The sequence below is a fragment of the Pteronotus mesoamericanus genome, unplaced genomic scaffold, assembly GCF_021234165.1.
Source record: "Pteronotus mesoamericanus isolate MK-2021 breed Mesoamerican mustached bat unplaced genomic scaffold, CSHL_Meso_final contig_94, whole genome shotgun sequence".
In the NCBI taxonomy this organism is placed as follows: domain Eukaryota; kingdom Metazoa; phylum Chordata; class Mammalia; order Chiroptera; family Mormoopidae; genus Pteronotus; species Pteronotus mesoamericanus.
Window position 1 is genome coordinate 52,491,778 of NW_026555285.1, and position 19,533 is coordinate 52,511,310.

Consider the following 19,533-nt stretch of genomic DNA (forward strand, 5'->3'; position numbering starts at 1 on the left):
CTTCGGGGGCCCCCTCCCCGCAGCAAGCAGGGCACGGGCGGCGACTGTTGGTCCGACGGTGCTCGGAGCCCGCCGGCCACCAGACTCCCAGCTTCCAGCTCTGTCCGGCTGTCCCGGAGCAGGCCATGAGCTTCGCACGCCTGAGACGCAGAGACGGGCCCAGGGTCGCAGGCAGCGTGTGCACACCCAGAGCCCTGGACGCAGAGCCTGGCCAACGCCGGCCGTTCTCCCTCTTGGGGCCCCACGCCTCGCGGCCTGCGTGTCGCCCCGGCTGCCCTCTGCTCCCTGCCAGGGCTGCCCGTTGAGAATGGACACACCGGAGAGGAGGATGCAGACCTGGGCGGTCTTCCCACGCAGCTCAAGGCTGGCCCCGCGCTCACGTCCGTCTCGGGCCTGCCCTCGGCTGAGGGCTCCGGTGTTCACACGCTTCGGGCGAGGCCAGACCACCGATGGCAGGCGGCCCGCCCCAGGTCCCTTCCCTGGCTAACTGGGCCATCGCCCCCTCAGCGACGGAAGCTCAGCCCGCCAGGGGAGACCGAACAGCAGGCCGGGCCGGCGAGCATCTCTGGAGACTGACTGCCGTCCCAGCCTGGCCGGGCGCAGCCGGGCTCCTGAGCGGAGGGTGACGGCGGAGCAGCCAGCGCGCACGAGTCGGCCTCTGCCCAGCGGGGATGGGGCCGCGGGCTTCTGACAACACTGGGGCTGTGAGAGCGATGCACTTAAATAAGCAAAGGAAAACCCTGTATTTGGCAGTGTATTCTTACGGTAAGAGCTCCTGTAGTCTGAGGGTTTCCCATCCTGGGGAAAGCTCCCACTGGAGCCACCGCAGCCTGTGTTGACGGACAGCGCAGGTGTGCCCGCATCTGGGCTGGGACAGCGGCGTCCAAACTGCTCTGAGGCATCCCGGGGCTCTTCAAGCGCGGCTCCAGGGCCCCCCAAACACCTGCTTCCCCAACACTCTCGGCTCACTCAGAAACTCAAATCGGACACGCCAGCTTCCAACGGCTGACACGCCGACTCCGCACCCACTGAGGACCACCACCGCCTCATTCGTGGGCCGGGGACCCGGGTTTCTTCTGCCTCTTTGGCGAGTGTCTTCACTCCCTGCGAACAGGCTTGGAAAGACGACACTTGCTCCTTCATCCGCGCCCGTCACGCGAGGTCCTCTGGGCAGGTGGCTGGCACGTCAGAGCCTCCAGCACAGCTGGGCACATCGTCGCTGTCCGTCCGGGGGCCTGTGCCCGAGTCTCCTCTTTGGGAGGCGTATGAGCTGCTGCTGGACTCGCCGGTGATTTAACCGCGGCAGCCAGGCCTGCCGCCGCCCCCCCAGCCCCATGTGCGCCCCGAGCTCCCCGTGCGCTGCCAGAATGGCCGCCAGTCATGGCCGCCACGCGTGCGCGCGTGCTGCTCGCGTGGGGAGCCCTCCACCAAAACCTGTATTTTCCAATTTGTGTTTCTTCATGCTCTAGAGTAATTCTGAGTTAAACTCATAATTTGGTTTATAAAAAGGGTCCTGCTCCTAAAAAAACAAGGGTGAAAACCACCGACTTAGAGCAAAGCCCAGCTGCGTATGTTTACGAATAGGCACTTATCTCAAGGGCTAGAAAGGGAACTTCGGGAAAAGCCTATGCCTGTCTTCAGCAGCGTGTTCTCCTCCGGCCCCTCGGCCCGAAGCACCTTGTTGACTCCGTGTGCACCCGTGCCTGGGGCGGGGCGGCCGGCCAGTGTGAGCCGGGGGCAGGGCGTGGTGAGACCGACCCTTCCCCCCAGCCCGGGCAGAGGTGACTTGCTGCGAGGGGGCGGGAGGCAGGGCGGGCCAGGCTCCCTCCTGCGCCTCCTGGCAGGAGAGGGAGCTGCGAGGGCAGCGCCGCAAGGCGCCTGCACCAGGCACAGGGCCTCTCTGGTGGGTCTGGGCCAACTCCCCCAGGGGCTTCACAAGGAGGCCCAGTCAGTGCAGGACGGGGAGCAAGGGCCGGACGGCAGAGACGCCCCCGGCCGCACCGGGGCACCGGGACCAGCTGGCCAGCAGCCACACGATGAGGCTCCCGACCGTTGGCTCCGCGGTGGCTCAGGGTTTTGTGTTCCCTTCGGTGCCTGAGGCCGGAGTCCGCCCTTGTCTCTCTCCCACCCCCCCTTCGCCTGAAGGCCAGCACCAGGCTGACAGTGTGACGTCCTGGCCTTGGAGGCCTGGAGGAACGGCCACCTTCCACGTCCGAGCCCGCCTCCCCAGCGAACGCCCGCCCGGTGAACGTGTGGGGCTCCCTCAGCGCCGCTCCCCACAGTCCCCGCCCCCTGCTGGGGTGGCCGGGTCATGCGGCTTCTGTGCGCTGTGCCAGGAGGCGGAGGCCCTGCAGGGTGCGCTCGGAGCGGCCAGGGCGGCAGAGGGACCAAAGGGCAAAGGACAGTGGGCGGGCCCTGCCCAAGCAGTTCTGTGATGGTCCCGGGAGGCGCAGGCCCCCTTTCCCGTGTCTTCCAGAGGAAGCAACCAGGTGGGAGGGCGGGCGGGCCCCGCACTTGCCTCCGACAGAGGAAATGGACCAGGGGTTCTTCCCGCAGGCCAAGGGCCAGCCCGCAGACAGGGCAGGGGCGGGGTGGACCTGAGGCCATCCCTGGAGCCGTCCCCAAGCGAAGGGGCCCAGGGGCGCCTGCCAGACAGAAAGCTGAGGTGACATGGAGCCAGCCCCACGTGGGGGTAGGCGGGCCCGCCCTCGGACCGGTGTCCCCGGCGCCGCGCTGACAGTACCTGCTTCCCCACGGAGCGCCTTCTCCACCGCGACCCCTCTCTCCTCCAGGTGTCGCTGCCTCTCCTCCACCTGCTCCAGCTGCCGCTGGATGATCTGTGGAGACAGAATGGCAGGAGCACCCATCTCCCTTCACCTCGCCGCCACCGCATGGGCCCAGGGGCACAAGGCGCGTGCTCCTGTGCCTGAGGGACATGCGGGAGCCCCAGCTGCTGGTTCCCGGCCTGGGCGCCAGCCCCACGGGATGTGGGTTCAACTCCTGCAGGAAGGACTCGGCGCCTTGGCCTGGGACCTTTCTGACGGTGACCTCTGTCAGGACACAGACGGCTCTGGGAGAGGGCAGTGGCCGGGCCCTGCGCGGGGGGGTGGGGGGTGGGTGGGTGGCGGCCAGCGGTGCCTGGCACAGAGCAGGTGCGCATGGAGGACGTGCGGGGAGAGGGCCGAGGAGACGCGGGCCCCAGGGCGCCGGTGTCTGTGCCTGCTGCTCAGGGGTCCGCTGCGGTGCGCCTCAGGCGGCGGCACCTCCTGCGTGCGGCTGCGTGCCTGTGGCTCCCTTTAAAAGCCACGCTGCACTTAGGCACCTTCTACTACTTCGTGTACAGAAATTGTTTACATCTCCCTGCCCCCGACTGAGGTGGCCTGGGCTCGGGGTCTGGGGTCTGGGAGGCCGCCGACAGGGAGCAAATCCCAGGTCCCTCAGAGGCCAACAGATCACAGAGCCCCTCCAGCGCCATCTGTGCCATGAACGAGCCGGCGGAACAGTGACTGCCCCACAGCAGGGCACCCGGAGCACCGTCCGACGCGCCCCATCCACCAGGTCCCCCCGGGGTGGAGGCTCCGAGTGCGGCCACAGTGAGCCAGGAGCTGCGGCCTGGGGCCTCAGAGCTGCCCCTCAGGTACCGGTCGCCCGTCTGCCCCTGCCCTGCCCCCCTCAGCCTCCCTCCCCCGCCCCCGGGGCCAGGGCCTGCTGGCTGGAGGGGTGCTGCCATGCGACGCCCCCGCGAGCTGGGCCCCGTGCTACCTGGGCTCGGTGCAGCCGCTTCAGCTCCTCCTGCTTGGCCTGCCTCCGGGCCGCCCTCTGCACGCGCCGCGTCAGCTTGGCGCTCAGCTCCTGCTCTGTGTACGTCCTCGGCTGCGGAGGAGACGTTTCCCGGTCAGGCGCCCACGGGCCCGAGCGGGTGGCTCTGGTCGGCAGGGGCGTGGGGAGCTCCGTCCGGCCGCAGGGCCCACGGGCAGCGTGCGGAGGACCCCAGGCTGCAGCCCGAAATGCCAGGGGGCGGCACTTCCCGCGGTGACAGGGACAGGAGGCTGAGGGGACGGGCAGGGACGGCGCAACAAAGGGTCCCCCCGTTTCCCAAGCAAGGCTGCCTGCTCTTTCTAAGGCTCTTCCAGGGGAAAAACACTGGTGAGATGTCCCCACGCCCCCCGCCCGCAGGAGACGCAGAGGGAAAGGAAAGTCATGGTCCCTCCATTTTCTGGTTTGGTAGCAACAGTCACTTTCTTCAGATGAACAGCATCTATAAGGTTTTTTAAAGAAGTGACATTTTAAGTAGAGAAAACAGCGACGCCTCCACTTTAAGTCTGAGTGAACCCCGAACTAACAGTCTGAGAAGGCCACCGCAGAGGTGGCCTGTGCAGACGGACCCTGGGGTCTGCCCAGGTGCAGCCGCTGCCGTGCGGAACCAAGCCAGCACCCACCAAACCCAGGCAGTTCCCCCGGGAGCTGCCGGGCCACGTCCCAGGCACAGGTGGGCCGTCGGGGCCGGAGGCAGCCCAGGTGCCGTGAAGGGGCACCCAGCGACCCCTGAGTGGCAGCCGCTGGGGGGCTCGCCTCCACCCACAACGCCTTCCTCACGCCGCCCAGAAAACAGAGGTGGCGGCTTTTGTTGCCTCGGCAGCCGGTCCAATCACCTCTGTGCTCAGAGCTCGGGGGCGGCAGGGGCCGAGGGGCGTGAACCCCGTTCCGGCAGCTGGCAGCCCGGTCTCCCCCCCGACGCCACCTCGTGCTCTGGAGCCTGCGCGCAGGGCGTGCCCGGCTCCTCCGCCCGACCCAGCGGCCCCGCGCGCCGGCGCTGTGCACACGGGCAGTGAGGGAGCTGTGGCAGGCCGGGCGCTGGGGTCAGTCACGGACCTGCATGCGACGGTGACTGGCCGAGGGGCACGGGGCTGCCTTCGGTGCACGCGGTCCCCCGGGCGCCAAGGCGTGTGACACGTAAAACGACTTTTAAAGGGAAGGCGGCGGAAAACAAAACAATGGTAATGACAATAATTAAAAACAGAACACAGAAATGGAGCAAAATCAGAAGTTTAACACACGCGCTCAAACACATGCTTATTTTCCAGAACGTCGTGCAGGGCGGGTGGGGGCGCAGACCCTCCGGCCGCGCCTCTGGGAGCCGCCCCCGGACTCGGCCGGACCCCTGCTCCCGGGGAGGGCGGCTGCTTCCTCACACCCCACACCGTCTCGTGTTCCTCCTCAGCCTCCCTCACGCGTCAAGTTAAAACTGCTAAGTGGGTGGCTCCAGGTGCCACTGCTCCGTCAGCGGCCTGTCAGCGGCCCGTCTGCCCGTGCCCGTTCAGACGGCTCCTGCCCGCTGACACGTCACGGGCGCTGGGACAGGGCTGGGGGGCAGGGGCCCCGTCGCCAGAGTCGGAGACACGGAGCAGCTGAGCATCGGCCCCGGCCCCTTCTGAAGGTCCTGCCTGGGGGCCCACCGTGGCCAGCAACCCTGGGGTTGGCGGGGGCGTTTCTTCATGGTACGGTGAACGGACCCAACATGGCAGGGTGGCTGGTATTTATCGGACACTTGTTGGCGGGGACCGTAACCCCTCGACCCAGGAAGACCTGCGCAGGGCTGCTCAGAGCGGAGCGAGTCACAGGGGCCGCTGGGCCCGCCCCCGCCCACCCATGGGCTGCAGGCCTGGAGACCGGCGGCCGTGGACGCGGCGCGTCTCCGTGGCCCCCGATGCTTCCCCCGGGAACGCCCGGCATGGGGCCTGCCTTTCTGGAGCATATCAGCCCAAGAAGAAGGCGGCGCCTTCTGGTGGTGAGCAGGGGACCCCGCCTCTCAGCCGAGCCCCGTGTCCCCCAAGTCTGAGAGGAAGAACTTTGCAGTTAGAACAAACTAGTCAAAGGAAGAGGCAGTGGGGTTTCCCCAGGCGGCCCCAGGAACCCCCGCGGAACCCGCAACCGCAGCCCGAGGAGCAGTGCGTGACACGCGCACTGCGCGGCAGTGGGTGCACCCGGGGCCTCAAATGCCGGCGCGCACGTCTGGGGGGCGGGGGGGGGGGGCACCGCGGCGGCGGCGGCAAGAAGCCACTTGGGTAGCCTTCAAGCCAGACTGAGGCGAAGAAAAAAGAAGGAATCGTGAGTTTTCTCCTGTTGGTCAGGCTACGAGGTGATTTTTTTAAAAATGTGTATTACCCTAATTGCTCTATATAAGTATTTTATGTAAAAATAAATTTTTTTGGTGTTTCTAGCTCAGGCACTAGTTTTGTAGCTGCCTCCTCAGAGTGGGCCCGCGACCTGGAGACGCGGCCTCCCCACCGGCACCCACGCGCCCCTCGCGCGCCTGCCCCGAGGGCCTGCAGGAGGCAGAGCAGCCGGCGGAGGGGGCGCCGCCGCCTTCGCCCCGACAGGCTGGCTGCCTTTGCGCACGTGCAGGCCCTCGACCTCAGCATCTCATCTTCCTTCCTGAAACTTCCGTGGGCGCCACGGTCCTTCACCCCTGAAGGTGTCAGCAGCGAGCCTTTGCTACCAACAGCCGCCGTCCTGTGTGGCGACGGGGCTTTGGGGACCGTAGCGCTGACGGCCCCCCATTGCTGCCTGCGCGCACCGCCCACGACCGGACATCCTGAAGCTGCCCGTGTCGGCGGCCGCGTCTGGTCTGGGTTGTCCCCCGGCATCGGCGTAACAGCCGACGTCCAGCTTCATTCAGGACCCGCTGCGGGTGCCTAGGGTTGCGGTCAGACGCTCACGCCCTTTACAGAGCGTCGCCCGCTGCTCCCAGGGCCCGCCGGGCGCCGCGCCGTTATCAGCGCCATCGGCTGCGTCCCCGGGGCTGCGCCTGACCTCCCGTGCCGGCCGACCTGTCCTGCCCAGTCCCTCCGCCTTTAGCTTCTCCACTTAAAACCACACTTGCCCGCTCCCGCTCGGCCCGCCCTGCACCTCAGTGGGCGGCAGGGCGTTCGCTCCCTGCAGGGCCGCCCCATGGGGGCGTGTGTGACCGGGTGCGGGGGTTCCAGGAGCGGGCCCCCGGCCTGCTGCGGGCCGGGTCGGGCAGCGTGTGTGCCCTGCACACCCCGGGGACGGGCTGTGCTCAGTGGGCCACGGCCGGGGCAGAGCCGGCCCGGGCAGCCGGTGCTCTGCGCGGTGCCCACCGACGGCTCAGTAGTCATGGGAACGGGGGAGACCCGGCCCCAGAGGCCACCCCGGGTGCGGTTTGGGACTGACTGGTCTGCACTGACCACGTGCTGCAGGGTGCCTACGGGTGGCACACAGGAGTTCTGCCGTCACCCGCGGGGCCTGGCACCTCGGTGTCCTTCTTGGGGAATGGACAGACCTGGCGCTGGCAGCCCCCAGGGGATGAACGTGTCAAGGACAAGGCGACGGCCAGAAGGCTCGCCTCCTCCAGTTCCCAGTCGTTAGAAAGCCAACGGGGCCAGGCCGGGGGTGGGGGACGCTGACCTGCCGTGGCTGCAGGGCCAGGCCAGACCCAGGAAGCCGTGCCGAGGCGCTGCAGGGCGCTCCGGGGAAGGCCCTCACTCAGAACGGGAGCGGGGGGCGCGCACCTCCCCTTGGGGGAGTGTGGCCTCGCGGGGCAGAAAAAGGAACAGAGGGACAGCGCGGGGCCAGCCGCTTCCTAGGGACAGACGGAGCGTTCGGGCCTGAGCGTCTCTCTCCAGAGCTGAACCCAGACTCCTGCCACAGACGCAGCGGCGCCTGCGGCCTGCACCTCGGGCGAGGCTCGCCACCCCTGCCCCTCCTGCCTCATCGCAGACCAGCTCTGCACGGAGGGCAGCAGCCCGTCCCCAGCCCACGCAAGCCCCCCCTGGCCGCCCGCCGGCCGCTGTACCTCTCGCTTCGACCTCTGGGAGGTGCTCTCGAGGACGTCGTCGCTGGACAGGTCCGAGTCCTCGGAGAAGCTCAGCGGGCGCCGGAGCTGCAGCTCTGAGGGAGGGACGGGCCGGGTGAGGGCAGCGCGGGTGGCCTGGCTGGGGGTCGGTTCGAGTCTAGCTCCCGCAGCTCCCCGCACGACGGGAGCCACGGCCTGCGGCTCTGTCTGCAGGCAGCGCTGCCCGCCCCCCCCGCCAGCTTCCGTCCCTCCTCCCTCCCCGGTCAGCACGGCTCCAAGGCCCCGGAGGCGGGCACAGGGGGACAGGCCCCCAGAGAAGAACGAGCCGAGCCCTGCCCCAGGGGCCCTGGTGCCCACGCACCTGCTTTTCGTCTGGGCGACGCCCGGTGCTTCCCCGAGTCCACGGTGGCCCCACTGGAGGGGGTGCTGGGGCAGGACTTGTCGTCGCCCTTCTTCTTCTTGTCCTTCTTGTCCTTCTTGTACCCGGAGAAGACCGACTTCCACAAGGACCTGGGCTTGGCGGCCACTTCCTCCAGGAGGTCCGAGCTGGGCTTCTCGGGGGGCCGCCCCTCCCCCCGGGCTCCCCTCTCCTTGGCTCTGCGGGGGGAGAAGAGCGACGCTCTCTTCTTGCTCTTCCCGCTGGAGCCCTCGGAGGAGGTGAGCGAGCCGTCGGGGGCCCCCGAGTCTGACGTGGGCGACAGGACCTCCTCGCGGGTGGCCTTGGGCTTCGTGGCGGGCTCCTCGGGGCCGCGGCGGGGTGTGGTGCCACAGGCCCTGCCTCTGGAGGGCCCCAAGGGGGGCCCGGAGGCCCTGGCGCCCGCCTCCGCCTCCTTCATGCGGCGCAGCTGTGTGGCCATGGCGTCCCTCAGCGCCCGGCTCTTCACGGACCTCTCCCGGGCCCGCATCCGCTCCTCGGCCCGCTCCTTGGCTTCCGGGGAGACCGCGGGCAGCCCCCTCTTCTGCAGGTGGACCCCACGCTCCAGACCAGGCAACCTACCATTCTCCTTGGCCGAGGGCGGCCGGAGGGGCTTCCCGGAGGGGGGCGGGCCGGAGGGGGGCGTGAAGAACTTCTCCTGCAGACTCGAGGCCTCGGTCCTGTCCTCGAACGTGTCCTCCACCTCATCGGCGAAGGGGATGTCGTCCACGCTCTCCACGAAGGATTTCCGCACCTCCTCCCGCGGGGGCTGCGCCGGCTCCCGGGGGGGCCGCAGGACCGCAGCCGGTGGAGGCGGTGGGGTCCCTGAGGACTCAGTCCCCGACTCCGGGCGCCCACGCACGGGGTGCGGCCTCCTGCGCAGGGTGGCGGGCTCCTCGCCCTGCGGCGGGGGCGGGGGCGGGCTGGAGGGCGGCGTGAGCATCGTGGAGTCCGAGGTGTTGAAGCTCTGGCTGCCCAAGGTCTTCGTGGTGGCGGAGCTCCCCTGCAGGCCCAGGCCCGAGCTGCTAGACAGGTCCCTGCGCTCCTCGTGGGAGCTCCTCGGTTCCCGGTCAGACGGGGACTTGGGGGTCGGCAGGGAGGGCTGGTCGCCGTCCGACTTCGGGAGGCCCAGTCTCTTGGGAACAGGCGGAACTCTCAGGAGAGGGAGGCCCTCGCCCTGGGGGGACTTCTCCACCGAGTAGGACTTCAGGGAAACCGGCTTCAGGATAGGCGAGGGGAAGCCGAGCTCGGGCCGCGTGCTCCGATCGACGGGCGTGAGCCCCAGGCTGCGGCGGATCTCCGCGCTCTTCGTCCAGAACTCGGCCACCAGGTCGCTGCGCCGCACGGCCTCGTCCGCGGCCAGGGGGCCGCCCAGGCTGTCCCGGGACTCCCCTCGGGTCTCCACAGGAACGGGGACCAGCGGCGTGGACGTCTTGGCTGGACCGGGCTGGAAGCAAATGGGGGATTTGGTGGGGGACGGCACAGCGGCCTCGCAGGAAGGCTGCGGCTGGGAGCAGATGGGCAGCTGCGTGGGGGTGAGGGCCGCCAGCGCGGCGGGAGGCGGCAGGGCTGCCGGCGGGGCCTGGACGGGAGAGGGCACGGCGTTCTGGTCAGCGGCAACTTCCGCCCCGGGGACCGAGCACTCCGGGAAACGGCGCTCCTCGGGCGATTTCGGCTTGGCCCCCTCAGACAGGAGTGGGATCCGGGCCCCCTACAGAAAACGAGGACAGACGGATGGACGCTGCTTAGAGGGCTGGGCTGATGGCCTGCAGGGAGCCCTCGGGGAGCCTTCTCTCTCCGAGGCCTGCGCTTGCCCAGGCGACCCTCCCTCCAGCTTCCCGCTGCCACTCAGGCGGTGCCAGGGAGCCGTGCGCACGCTCTGCAGCATTCGGACCCGCTCGGCTGTCAAAGAGACGCGGGGCTCGGGGCCCGGCCCCCCCTCCCGCCGCTTCCCTCCTGCGTCCTCTGGGCGCTGGCCGAGCGCAGGCCAGAGGGCACAGACGCCACCCGCTCTCCCTCCCCAGCCACCGGCCTCCCCGATGGACAGACGGACACAGCCCAACGTGGCGGGTGGACCAGAGCTGCCTGTGTTGCAGCCAGGGCGCTCAGGGGTCCCGGGAGCCCTGCGCAAACGCCCCCGCGGCCGCCCTGCCCCGTCTCGGGCAGCTCCCCACCCCCCAGGCACAGCCGCCGCCTGCACGCGACTCGTGGGCTCCTGCAGGCCCGGACTGGGGCTCGGACCCCCGCCCTGCTCTTCGCTTCCAAAGGTGTTTCCCAAAACCTGCTCCATGGGCGTGTGGCTGCGATGTGTTTTACATAGCATTCCCCAACGTGTGGCTCTCACACCACTGGAAATCTAGAAAAATACTTTAAATTTTAAAATTCACAGTTCTTCCCTGGCTGGTGGGGCTCAGCGGATTGAGCACCAGCCTGTGAATTGAAAGGTTAGATTCCCAGTCAGGGCACCTGCCTGGGTTACGGGCCAGGTCCCCACTTGGGGAAGTTTGAGAGGCAACCTATCAATGTCTCCCTCACATGTTGATGTTCCTCTTCCTCTCTTTCTCTAAGAAAGTAAATAAATGAAATCTTTAAAATTCACAGTTCATTTTAACCAATCAAGGAGACGTGCACCTGTCGCGTTGAACCAATGATTCCACAAACGTGGTGGCTCTGACTTCCAACACGCCCGCTCAGCCCCAGCTCTTACCTCGGCCGTGGGGCTGGGGACGCGGGGGAACAGAGCAGCTCCTGCCAAAGGGGACCGGATGGGGCTGGAGACTTGGGAGGGGCCTGCGAAGCAGAGAGAGAGAGAGAAAGAGGACTGGCAGGAGGAGACCCGGCTCCCGGGCACGGTGCCTCCCCAGCCAGCTCTGCGGTGGGGTCCGGGGCCCCCAGCCACCCGCAGACATGGGGCAAAGAGTAAAGGGACCTGCTTCCCCAGGCGCCCTGCGTGCACACTCGGGGTCAGAAGCGCTGGCTTTTTGCCGCGTGGGTGGTCTGTGCCCAAAGGTACGTGCCGCTCCTCCTCCCCTCTCGGCCCCAGGTAACACCAGGAAGGGGCTGGTGCTGAGGCTGGGCACAGGGCCCACACACGGGGCCGGGGGCTTCTCCTGGGACGGCAGACTGACCTCTGCTGGGAGGCTGTGCAGAGGCAGGGGGCTGCGCTGCCTCCTCTCCTGAGACCCTCGGCTCCGACTCCGCTGCTGCCTGTGCCTCGGCCTCGGCCTCCCAGGGGACCTCGTCGGACCAGTGCTGATCTGCAGAGGCCCGGGGCGCAGCTCAGCCGGGCCCTGCTCCTCGCGGGCCCCAGCCCTCGGGGGAAGCAGCCGGGCCTCTGTGCCCCGTGGAGCCCGCCCGCTGGTCCTTGCCCAGGGGCCGATGCTGGGCCCCACGCGCTTCCCTGGCAACACGGCGCCCTCTGCGAAGCACTGGGCTCCACCCTGTTCGCGATGCAGCGGGGGAGCTGGAGCCTGGCAGAGCCCCCCCCCAAGCAGAGCTCCCTCTCGGTCTTGCCTTGGAGGACCACCTCTCGTGAGCCCCCCGCCCGGCCCCTGCCCCAGTTTCCTGCTGGCCAGGGTGCACCTCTAAGCCACCGCCTGCCCGTCTCCCGCGTTCGGACGGCCCCTGTGGCCCGCAGGCTCCGGGTGAGGCCCCCGCTCGCCCCCTTTCTCAGCCAGGATGGGACGGGCGCAGGCGGCGCGGCACAGTGGCCGGCAGGTGGGCAAGGACACGCCTTCCCGTCGGGGCCGAACAGGGAGCAAACCGCGGTCGAGCGGCCGCTGCCCCCAAGCCCCCCGCTTCTGCCTGCCAGGCCCGTGTTGCTCGTCCCTGAGCCCGGAGCGCTGTGGCCGTCCCGCTGCGGGGATGAGGCGGCTGCGCCACGGAGCGGGTGGGGCGGGGGCCGCGTACCGTCATCCAGCTCCGCGCCAGTGTCCCCCGTGTCCCCGTTCTCGACGGCCTCCCCCTCTCTCTCCGCCGGCTCGGAGTCCACGTCCTCCAGGTCGGGCTCATCCAACGGGCCTGCGGAGCGGACACGTCAAGGGAGGGAGACAACGAGGATGGACAGGCGGCCCTGCGGGGGCCCTTCCTGACGCCCGTGGCTCCTCCTCGGGGGGCCTCGTGGGCGGGGACATGCGGCTCAGCCAGGTAACCTCCTTCCTCCTGACGGAGGGCAGCGGCGCCCGCTGCCAAGTCAACGGTGCTCAGGGCTCGCCCGCCCGGCCCTGTGTGGCTGTGCCCCACGCCACGGCGCACCTAATGCAGCGCAAGGGGCCGGTTCCGACTCCTGGCCGTGAAAATGCCGGCCGTGGCCGCACGGCCCGGCGCGGCGGCTGTCGTGTTCTGTGCCGGCAACGTTGCTGTGGGAGGGGTGACCACGACCCCCACGGGTGGGCGGAGGTGGCAGCTCCGCATGGGGCGACTGAGAGAAATGCTTTTCGAAGGCAGTGCCGGGCGGGGAGAGGGGACGCCTGAGGTCCCCTTGCTGGGCCCAGGCCTAGCCCTTCGCTGCAGAGGGAGGCAAGGCACCAGCGCCCTTCGCTTCTCCTGAGGAGGGGCCGCCCCGAAGCCACTCACGTGCTTGCAGCTGCCCCCAACCTCTGCCCGCCCAGCACCCGCACCGAGGGCGCGAAGTAAGGCTGCGGCTCGGCAGCCGCTGGAGACGCCAGCGCCACCGTTTGTCCGGGCCTAGAGCCCCTTCTTGGGCTCGGGGCACGGCCACCCACCCCCAGTCGCTCCTGGAGGCTGCCTGCCACCCCGGGGAAGGGCCTGGGCCCCGGGGCCTGGGCCGCCGTCTCCTCACGGGCGGCCCCGCAGCCGGAGGGCGAGCGCAGAGCCTGCGGCAGGACCCCTGGGAGCGGCCGCCGTGTCCAGTGGACACGAAGGCAGTGCCCGCTTCCCGGGGAGGCGGGGAGGCGCTCGGGAGGCGCCGGCCCCGACCCCTGGCTGTGCCGGGAGTGTCCGCCGTTAGCGGCCCCTCGGGCTGTGCGCTCGTCTCCACACCCCCTGCCCCTGTGCCGCCCCCCCCCGTCCTCAGAGGCAGGGGGGCGGCCACGCCCCGTGTGCCCTATGGCAGCGGCTCCTGCTGGGGAAATCCCGGGGGTGCGGCTCAGACGGACCCGCACGCCAGGGACAGGGACGCCAGGGCCGTCTGTCTGCGCGCCGAGCGCGTGGCCGCACTGTGGCCCTGGGGCCCGGGCTGGTGGGTGCTGTCCCCCCAGAACCTTGCCGGCGGCAGCCGCAGCCAGGCCGGCCGTGGAGGCCCCTAGGCCCACGTGGGCCGGGCGACCCCACCAGCCGGGCCGTCGAGGGGACTCTGCGCTGCCGTGCGTCGGCGCACGGGGCGTGAGCCTGGGGGAGCCTGGACCCCGGACGCCGCCTGCCCCCCTGCCTCACGCAGTCAGATGGCGAGAGTCCGCAGGCCCCAGGACACCTGGGAGACCCGGACCCACAGGTGCCCCTAGGCAGGAGCGCGCCCTGGGGCAGCCCCAGGCGCTGACAGAGCCACAGCCCGAGAGGTGGGATGGGGTTAATTCCAGGTTAAGGTGGAGGAGCAGCCGCACGCTACAGAAGCCAGAGGTTGTGGCCACACTTAGCTGCCAGCGGGGACGTCCTGATGCCTGGGCCTCGTCCACCGTCCTGGGGACACAGCTGACTGGCTGCGCTCAGAGCAGACGGCTCGGCCCGGCTCCTCGCCTGGGAGCGGGGGCGGCGGCGCTGCCTCCTGCTGCCGGGGCCCCACGGGCGGGCTCCCTGAGCTGCACCCGGCCCGCCCTCGGGGACCGCAGGCGCCGCCGTGTTTACCAGGCCCCCCAGGCCTCCCCGCGATGGGTACCGGGTGCTGCTGGGGCACCTTTGGGTGTCGCATGACTGGGAGCGGGAGCGGGGGCCGCGCTGGCCTTGGAGGGCAGAGGGCACGGCGGTAAACGCCTTGCGGCGGGAAGAGCCGTCCCGCCCAGGTGCCAGGAGCCCTCCCTGAGAGACACTTTCCTCCCCAGGAGCATTTAGGAGGGACAGCTGCGGCTTCTCGGCCACCTCTTGGCCTAATCACTTAAGGAGACGCCCACACGCCCCTCTGAAGGCCCGGCTGGCGCTGCCTGTCCCTCTGCCCTGAGCGGACCAGCACCTGCGTCCTCCACAAGTGTCCCCCCATCCGGCTGCCTCCTTTCCTGACACCTCAGCAGGCGCGGGGACTATCGCTGATCCCTGTACTTCCCCACTCAGTGGGTGCTGCCGACGTTACAGCTCGGCACTAACAACGCCCCCCCAGCCCCGGCCCGTGCCCAGGGCAGCGTCTGGGCCCTGGGGTGACTGCCGGCCCCGTCCCGCCGACAGGACCGCCGGCCCCGGCTCGTCCCTGCGGGCGTGGGGAGCGTGTCCGTCCATGCAAGGGGCCGCCGGGGGAGGCATGCACGTGCCCCGCCCCCGCCCCGCATGCACAGCCGCAGACCAGGCGTCCGGTGTTAGGGGTCAGTGGAGCTGCCGAGAGAGAGCGGTTACAGCGAGCGAAGGACAGACACCCCGGCTACCTCCGGACACTGTCTCCAGCCAGGCCTGCACGGCTGCGCGGCGCGCGGAGGGGCGGTCGGGCACTGAATGTGGAAGAGACACAGACACGAGGTCACACGGGAGGCGGCGCCCGTGAGCAGCATCGCGTCGCCCCTGGCGTCCAAGTCGAAAGCTCCGCCGAGGTGGCGGCACGGCCGGCAGGTCGGCACCGACGGGGGCGGGGGCGGCGAGCCTGTGTGGAGGGAGAGCAGGGCGCGGAAAGGAGGAGACGCGCGGCGGGCCCTCTGCTGCCCGTGCGCTGCTGCCGATCCGCCGACCGCGTCGCTCCTGCCTGTGGGAGAAGACTGGGGCCGGGAGGCGCAAGTCAACGGGCTACACGCAGGGACCACACCCTCGCGTCCTCAGAGACGCCAGCTCCTGGCGGACGAAGGGAAACGTGCGACGGAGGCGCGGGAGGCGGGGAGGCGGGGAGGCGGGCCGTCGTCCCTGAGGCCCCTTCCCGTGTCCCCCCGCGCGGACCACTCGCCCACAGCCTCGAGCCGCCCAGGGCCTGACGGCCGTGCCTCCTGACAGCTCTGGCCCGGTCTACAGCGGGCCTCCGGGCGCCCCGGCCGCCACACGCTCACACACAGGCACACCCCACGAGCACAGGGCCAGGCCCCACCCAGGGCAAAGGCGACCTGCCTCCTCGCTGAGGAAAGGGAAGCTGGTTCTCCCTGCCCCGGGGCCAAGTGGCTGGCACCACCTGCTGGCATCGCTGGGGAAGGTGCTCGCCACTGAACCCAGAGAACGCGCCCGGCAGGGTCAGGACGAACGTGAAGGGAATAAAATGTCTGTCAGCTCCTGCTTCGGCCCTGCGGGCACAGCCCCCACAGCGCGGAGAGGGGCCCTGGGTGCGGGATCCGAAGCGTTACCTTGGGGAGCGGAGGGCGCGGAGCTGGGCGCTGTGCGCTCCTCCTCCTCCTCCTCCTCCTCGCGGACATGCGTCCAGTGCACATCCGCCTGGATCTGCAGGGGGTCGGCCACGCTCGGGGCCTGCCGCAGCCTCGGGCTCCCGGCGGCTGCGCCCAGTCCCGGTGGGGGAGGGGCGCGGGGAGGGGCGCGATGAAGGGGAGGGATGGTCGCGGGAGCGGGGACAGAAGGGAAACACCACAGGAAAGGAAACAGAAAGGAGAGTTACCTCGCTTGCCAGACGGAATCAGAAAGCAGTAAAAAGCGAGACCATGCAGCAGGTCACACACACACACGCGTCCAGCGTGACGTCCTTCCCAGGACCACGTGCACCGTGAAGGTGCAGGAGGAGACGCGGCCGGTGCACCCAGGGCCTCGCTCCCGACGCCCCCTCCGGGGGCTGCACTCGAGGGCCCAAGGCCACGTTGGCCGGACCAGCAGCCCCAAGAGCCGGCCCGAGGGCGGGGGCGGGCGGGACGGGACCGTGCCTTTCTGCCATGAACCGGCCCACTCACACGGGACAGAAAGGCCTCTCCCGGGGCTTCAGGCCTCACCTTCTGTGGCCAGAACAGACCCTCGCAGGGGCAACAGCCCGGGGAGGCTGCCAGGGGCTGGAGGCGGCGGGCAAGAGGCCGAGTGGGGTTTCCCTGCGCCCGCAGGCGCCTCTGGGCCCTGCCAGGGGCAATCCTCCGCTTCCACACAAGGGGGAGCCAGAGAGCCGCCAACGCGGCGAGGGAGGCCCGCGGGGAACAGAGAGGGGGGTGGAGAAGAGGGACTCGCGCCGCCTTCAGGGGCACAGCGGTAACGGCCTCGCGCCGCCGTCCACTCAGGGACGGACGGCCTGCCCCCTGCGGCCAGCAGGGCCTGGGCCAGCGTCCGGCTCCTTCCTCCCCTTCCCCAGAGCTGCCCCGTGGGCCCTACCCCTGCGGGGGAGCTGGAGGTGGACCGGCCCCTGCGGGCCTGGCCGGGGCCTCAGGCCGCTCAAGGTCCTGCCTCCGGCCGGCGGGGCTCTGAGCCCGGCCCGCACGCGGCCCTCGGTGCGCCAGAGCAAGCAGACCCCAGGTGGACCGGGCAGCCGAGCCAGCAGGGCCAGCGCCGCCTGCCCAGGCCGGACACGCTGACCGCCGCTCTGATGGCCGGAGGCCAGGTCCTCCGTCCCCGGGAGGGGGCCCGCCCTCAGGGCGCTTCGTTCCCACCCACCAGACCCCTTTCACAGCCAGGACACGGAAAGGACCCCGTCTCTTCCACGGAAGCCCAGCAAACTCCTCGCTCACTCGGGGCCTTGCATGGCCAGGCGCAAGGACGGGGACAGGGTTGGGTCAGCTTGACCCAAAGCACAAGGACATTTCCGAGCCCAGCAGACCCGCCCGACGCTGGAGCCGACACTCCTGGACAAACACGTGGGCGCGGCTTCCGGCTGGGCTGGCCCGCTCAGCCCCCGCGGCTCCGGCTCCGCACGAGTGACCGCAAGCGTCGCTCTGCGCAGCCTGCGGCCTCGAGGGCCAGGAGTCGGGAGCCTCTGGAAAGCTGTTTCCTTTCCTGGTTAAAACAAACTTCACCGACCGAAACCAAAGAGGAAAACAGCAAGACGGGAAGGAGAGGCGCACGCGGGCCCCAGCTTGGCCCTCACTCCCGCCTCAGCCCAGAGCCTGCCTGGGGCCACCGTGCCAGGCTCCTCTGCCCACGGCCGCGGGCTGGGGCCGGGGCGCCGACGCCCCCGCCCCAGAGACCCTCACACGCAGGCGGGGGCAGGGGGCCGCAGGACGGACGGGGCCACAGCGGAGAGGGATGGTTTTCTCACCTTCGCTGGACTCTGCATCGTAGTCCTCCTCCTCCTCCTCTTCTTCCTCCTCCTCCTCCTCCTCCTCCTCCTCCTCCTCTTCTTCCTCCTCCTCCTGCTCCTCCTCCTCCCCCCCAGGTTCGCGGCTCCGGGAGGCATCCAGTTCCTCTTCACTCTTGCCTTTGAGAAGCGCGTGGATCCTCACGGCTTCCTTCCAGGGCACGCCGCCCAGGTCCGAGGTGGGCAGAGGCGGCTCCTCTTCATCCTCCTCCTCCTCCATCTCAGACTCGGAGCTGCTGTGGGAGGAACCACACGGCCACGTCAGGGGAGACACGACAGCAAGGGGCGCGCGTGGGCCGCAGAGCACGGCTGGACTGGAAGGCCCCCTTGGAGGGCCAACCTGCTGCCCTGAGCGGGGGGATGGGAAGGGCGGGAGGGGAGGGGAGGGGACAGAGGGCAAAATGGCAGAGACACGGGTCAGCTGCCGACCCCGCAGACCACAAGAGGCCCTGGGCCCTTTCTGCTGTGAACTCACGACCCCAGGGGTCAAGAGTGGCGAGTGAGCCTCCTTTCACTGTGAGCCCACGGCAGAGGAAGAGCCACCGCGGGAGGCTCGAGCGGCGTCTCCACACACCGGTGGGCCGTCGAGGCGCGGATGCTGGAGGGGGCCGCACAAGCTGGACGCTGCAGGGCAGACAGGCCGCGGGGCGAACGGAGACCGCGGGGACAGGGCGGGAGCACCGACCCCAGGCCGCGGCCCCGACAGGCGCGCGTGGGCCCCGCTGCCCCTCCCAGCCCCGCCAGGGGTCCGGGGCTGCAGCCCTGCCCGCGAGCAGCCGCCTGCCCTGACTCCCGTGCACCCGCCTGTTAGGGAGTCCTGAGTCCTCCCAGCACACGGCCCAGCTACGGGGGGCCGGGCGCCCCCCACGGGACCCTTGGCTGCCCGGGCGGCGGGGCCCTCAGGGCCGGCGGGGGGTGGGGCGCTCTGCGGCGGCCCACCAGCCGCGCGACCCCGGGCAGCCGACGTGCTCTGGGAGCAGCGGTGCTACCGCTGGGAGCAGCGGTGCTACCACCGGCCGCGCAGGCCCCCGCGGGCACGAGGGGCTCCCCTGTCGTCACGCCGCGTCCCACTCCGGGGCCCCCCCCGCCCGCCCAGCCCACCTGCTAGCCGCGCCCTCCTCCAGGCCCTTGTCCAGCACGCTGCTCAGGTTGTGCTCGGCCTGCGTCTCCTCGGGCACCTCCTGCAGCTCTGCGGCCTGCTGCACAGACAGGCGGTAGTTCTCCAGTTCGATCCGCTCGGGGGTGCCCCGCAGCCTCTTGGCGATGCTGGGCTCCTCCAGGCCGTTCACACTCGAACCTGCCAGGGAAGCAAAGCAGCGAAGATCTGTGAACAGCTCGGGCGCGGAGCCCATGCAGCGGGGACGATGGGGCGGGCGGGGGCACTGCCAGGAGGCGCATCTCAGCACCAGGCAGCTGCCGCTCCTTTCAGTAAAGGGGGACAGCCCCCCACAAACACCAGGGAGCTGGAGGAGGGGAGACAGAAAGTCAGCAAGGCCGTGGGTTTGGCGACGGCCAGGACCTGGGGCAAGGGCAGCAGCAGGGCCGGGAGCCTCCTGAGGCCCCCGCACAGGGCGGGGCAGGGAGACGGGGAGAACCTTGAGGCAGCTCTGGCACGGCCCTGAGCCTGCTCCCAAAGCTTCCACCGCAAAGAGCAACAGGCGAGTGATGAGTCCTCCCCACAGCCCCACCCCTGACCCAGGATCTAACCGTGGCTCCCGCCCCGCGGCGGCTGCTCGCCACCCTCCCGCCCCAGCGGATCCCTCTGCCTGCTCAGAATCAGAGCCACTGGCCATGCTGTCCGACGGCACCGCGTCGTGCCGCTGCCCCTCCACGGCACGCAGGTACAGGGACCCCGCCTGGCGGCCCTGGAGCAGGAAGCACCCCCGTCTTGAGGAGGGGTCGCCTCGCGGTGGCCCCCTGCCGCCGGCAGCTCGGCCCGAGCCAGGTGTGGCCGCGGGGGCCACAGACCAGTGACGCGCGTGCTCTCACGTCCCTTCTCCACTC

The 19,533-nt window shown here is 69.9% G+C and overlaps 1 protein-coding gene across 4 annotated transcripts in view; it reads right to left on the reverse strand.

Moving 5' to 3' along the window:
* MICAL3 (microtubule associated monooxygenase, calponin and LIM domain containing 3) overlaps window positions 1-19,533 on the reverse strand; it is a 118,661-nt gene that overhangs the window by 10,053 nt on the left and 89,075 nt on the right. For 2 of the 4 annotated variants that reach the window (XM_054586591.1, XM_054586587.1), the window contains exons 20-29: window positions 18,631-18,826; window positions 17,491-17,765; window positions 14,759-14,821; window positions 12,141-12,251; window positions 11,360-11,488; window positions 10,939-11,021; window positions 8,178-9,942; window positions 7,817-7,911; window positions 3,763-3,873; window positions 2,744-2,837 (exon numbers count right to left, since the gene is read on the reverse strand). In XM_054586591.1, coding sequence (XP_054442566.1) covers window positions 2,744-2,837; window positions 3,763-3,873; window positions 7,817-7,911; window positions 8,178-9,942; window positions 10,939-11,021; window positions 11,360-11,488; window positions 12,141-12,251; window positions 14,759-14,821; window positions 17,491-17,765; window positions 18,631-18,826 — 2,922 coding nt within the window. Of the gene's footprint in view, window positions 1-2,743; window positions 2,838-3,762; window positions 3,874-7,816; window positions 7,912-8,177; window positions 9,943-10,938; window positions 11,022-11,359; window positions 11,489-12,140; window positions 12,252-14,758; window positions 14,822-15,652; window positions 15,800-17,490; window positions 17,766-18,630; window positions 18,827-19,533 lie in introns of all 4 variants that reach the window. The other 2 variants (XM_054586590.1, XM_054586589.1) reach the window with 2 other exon arrangements.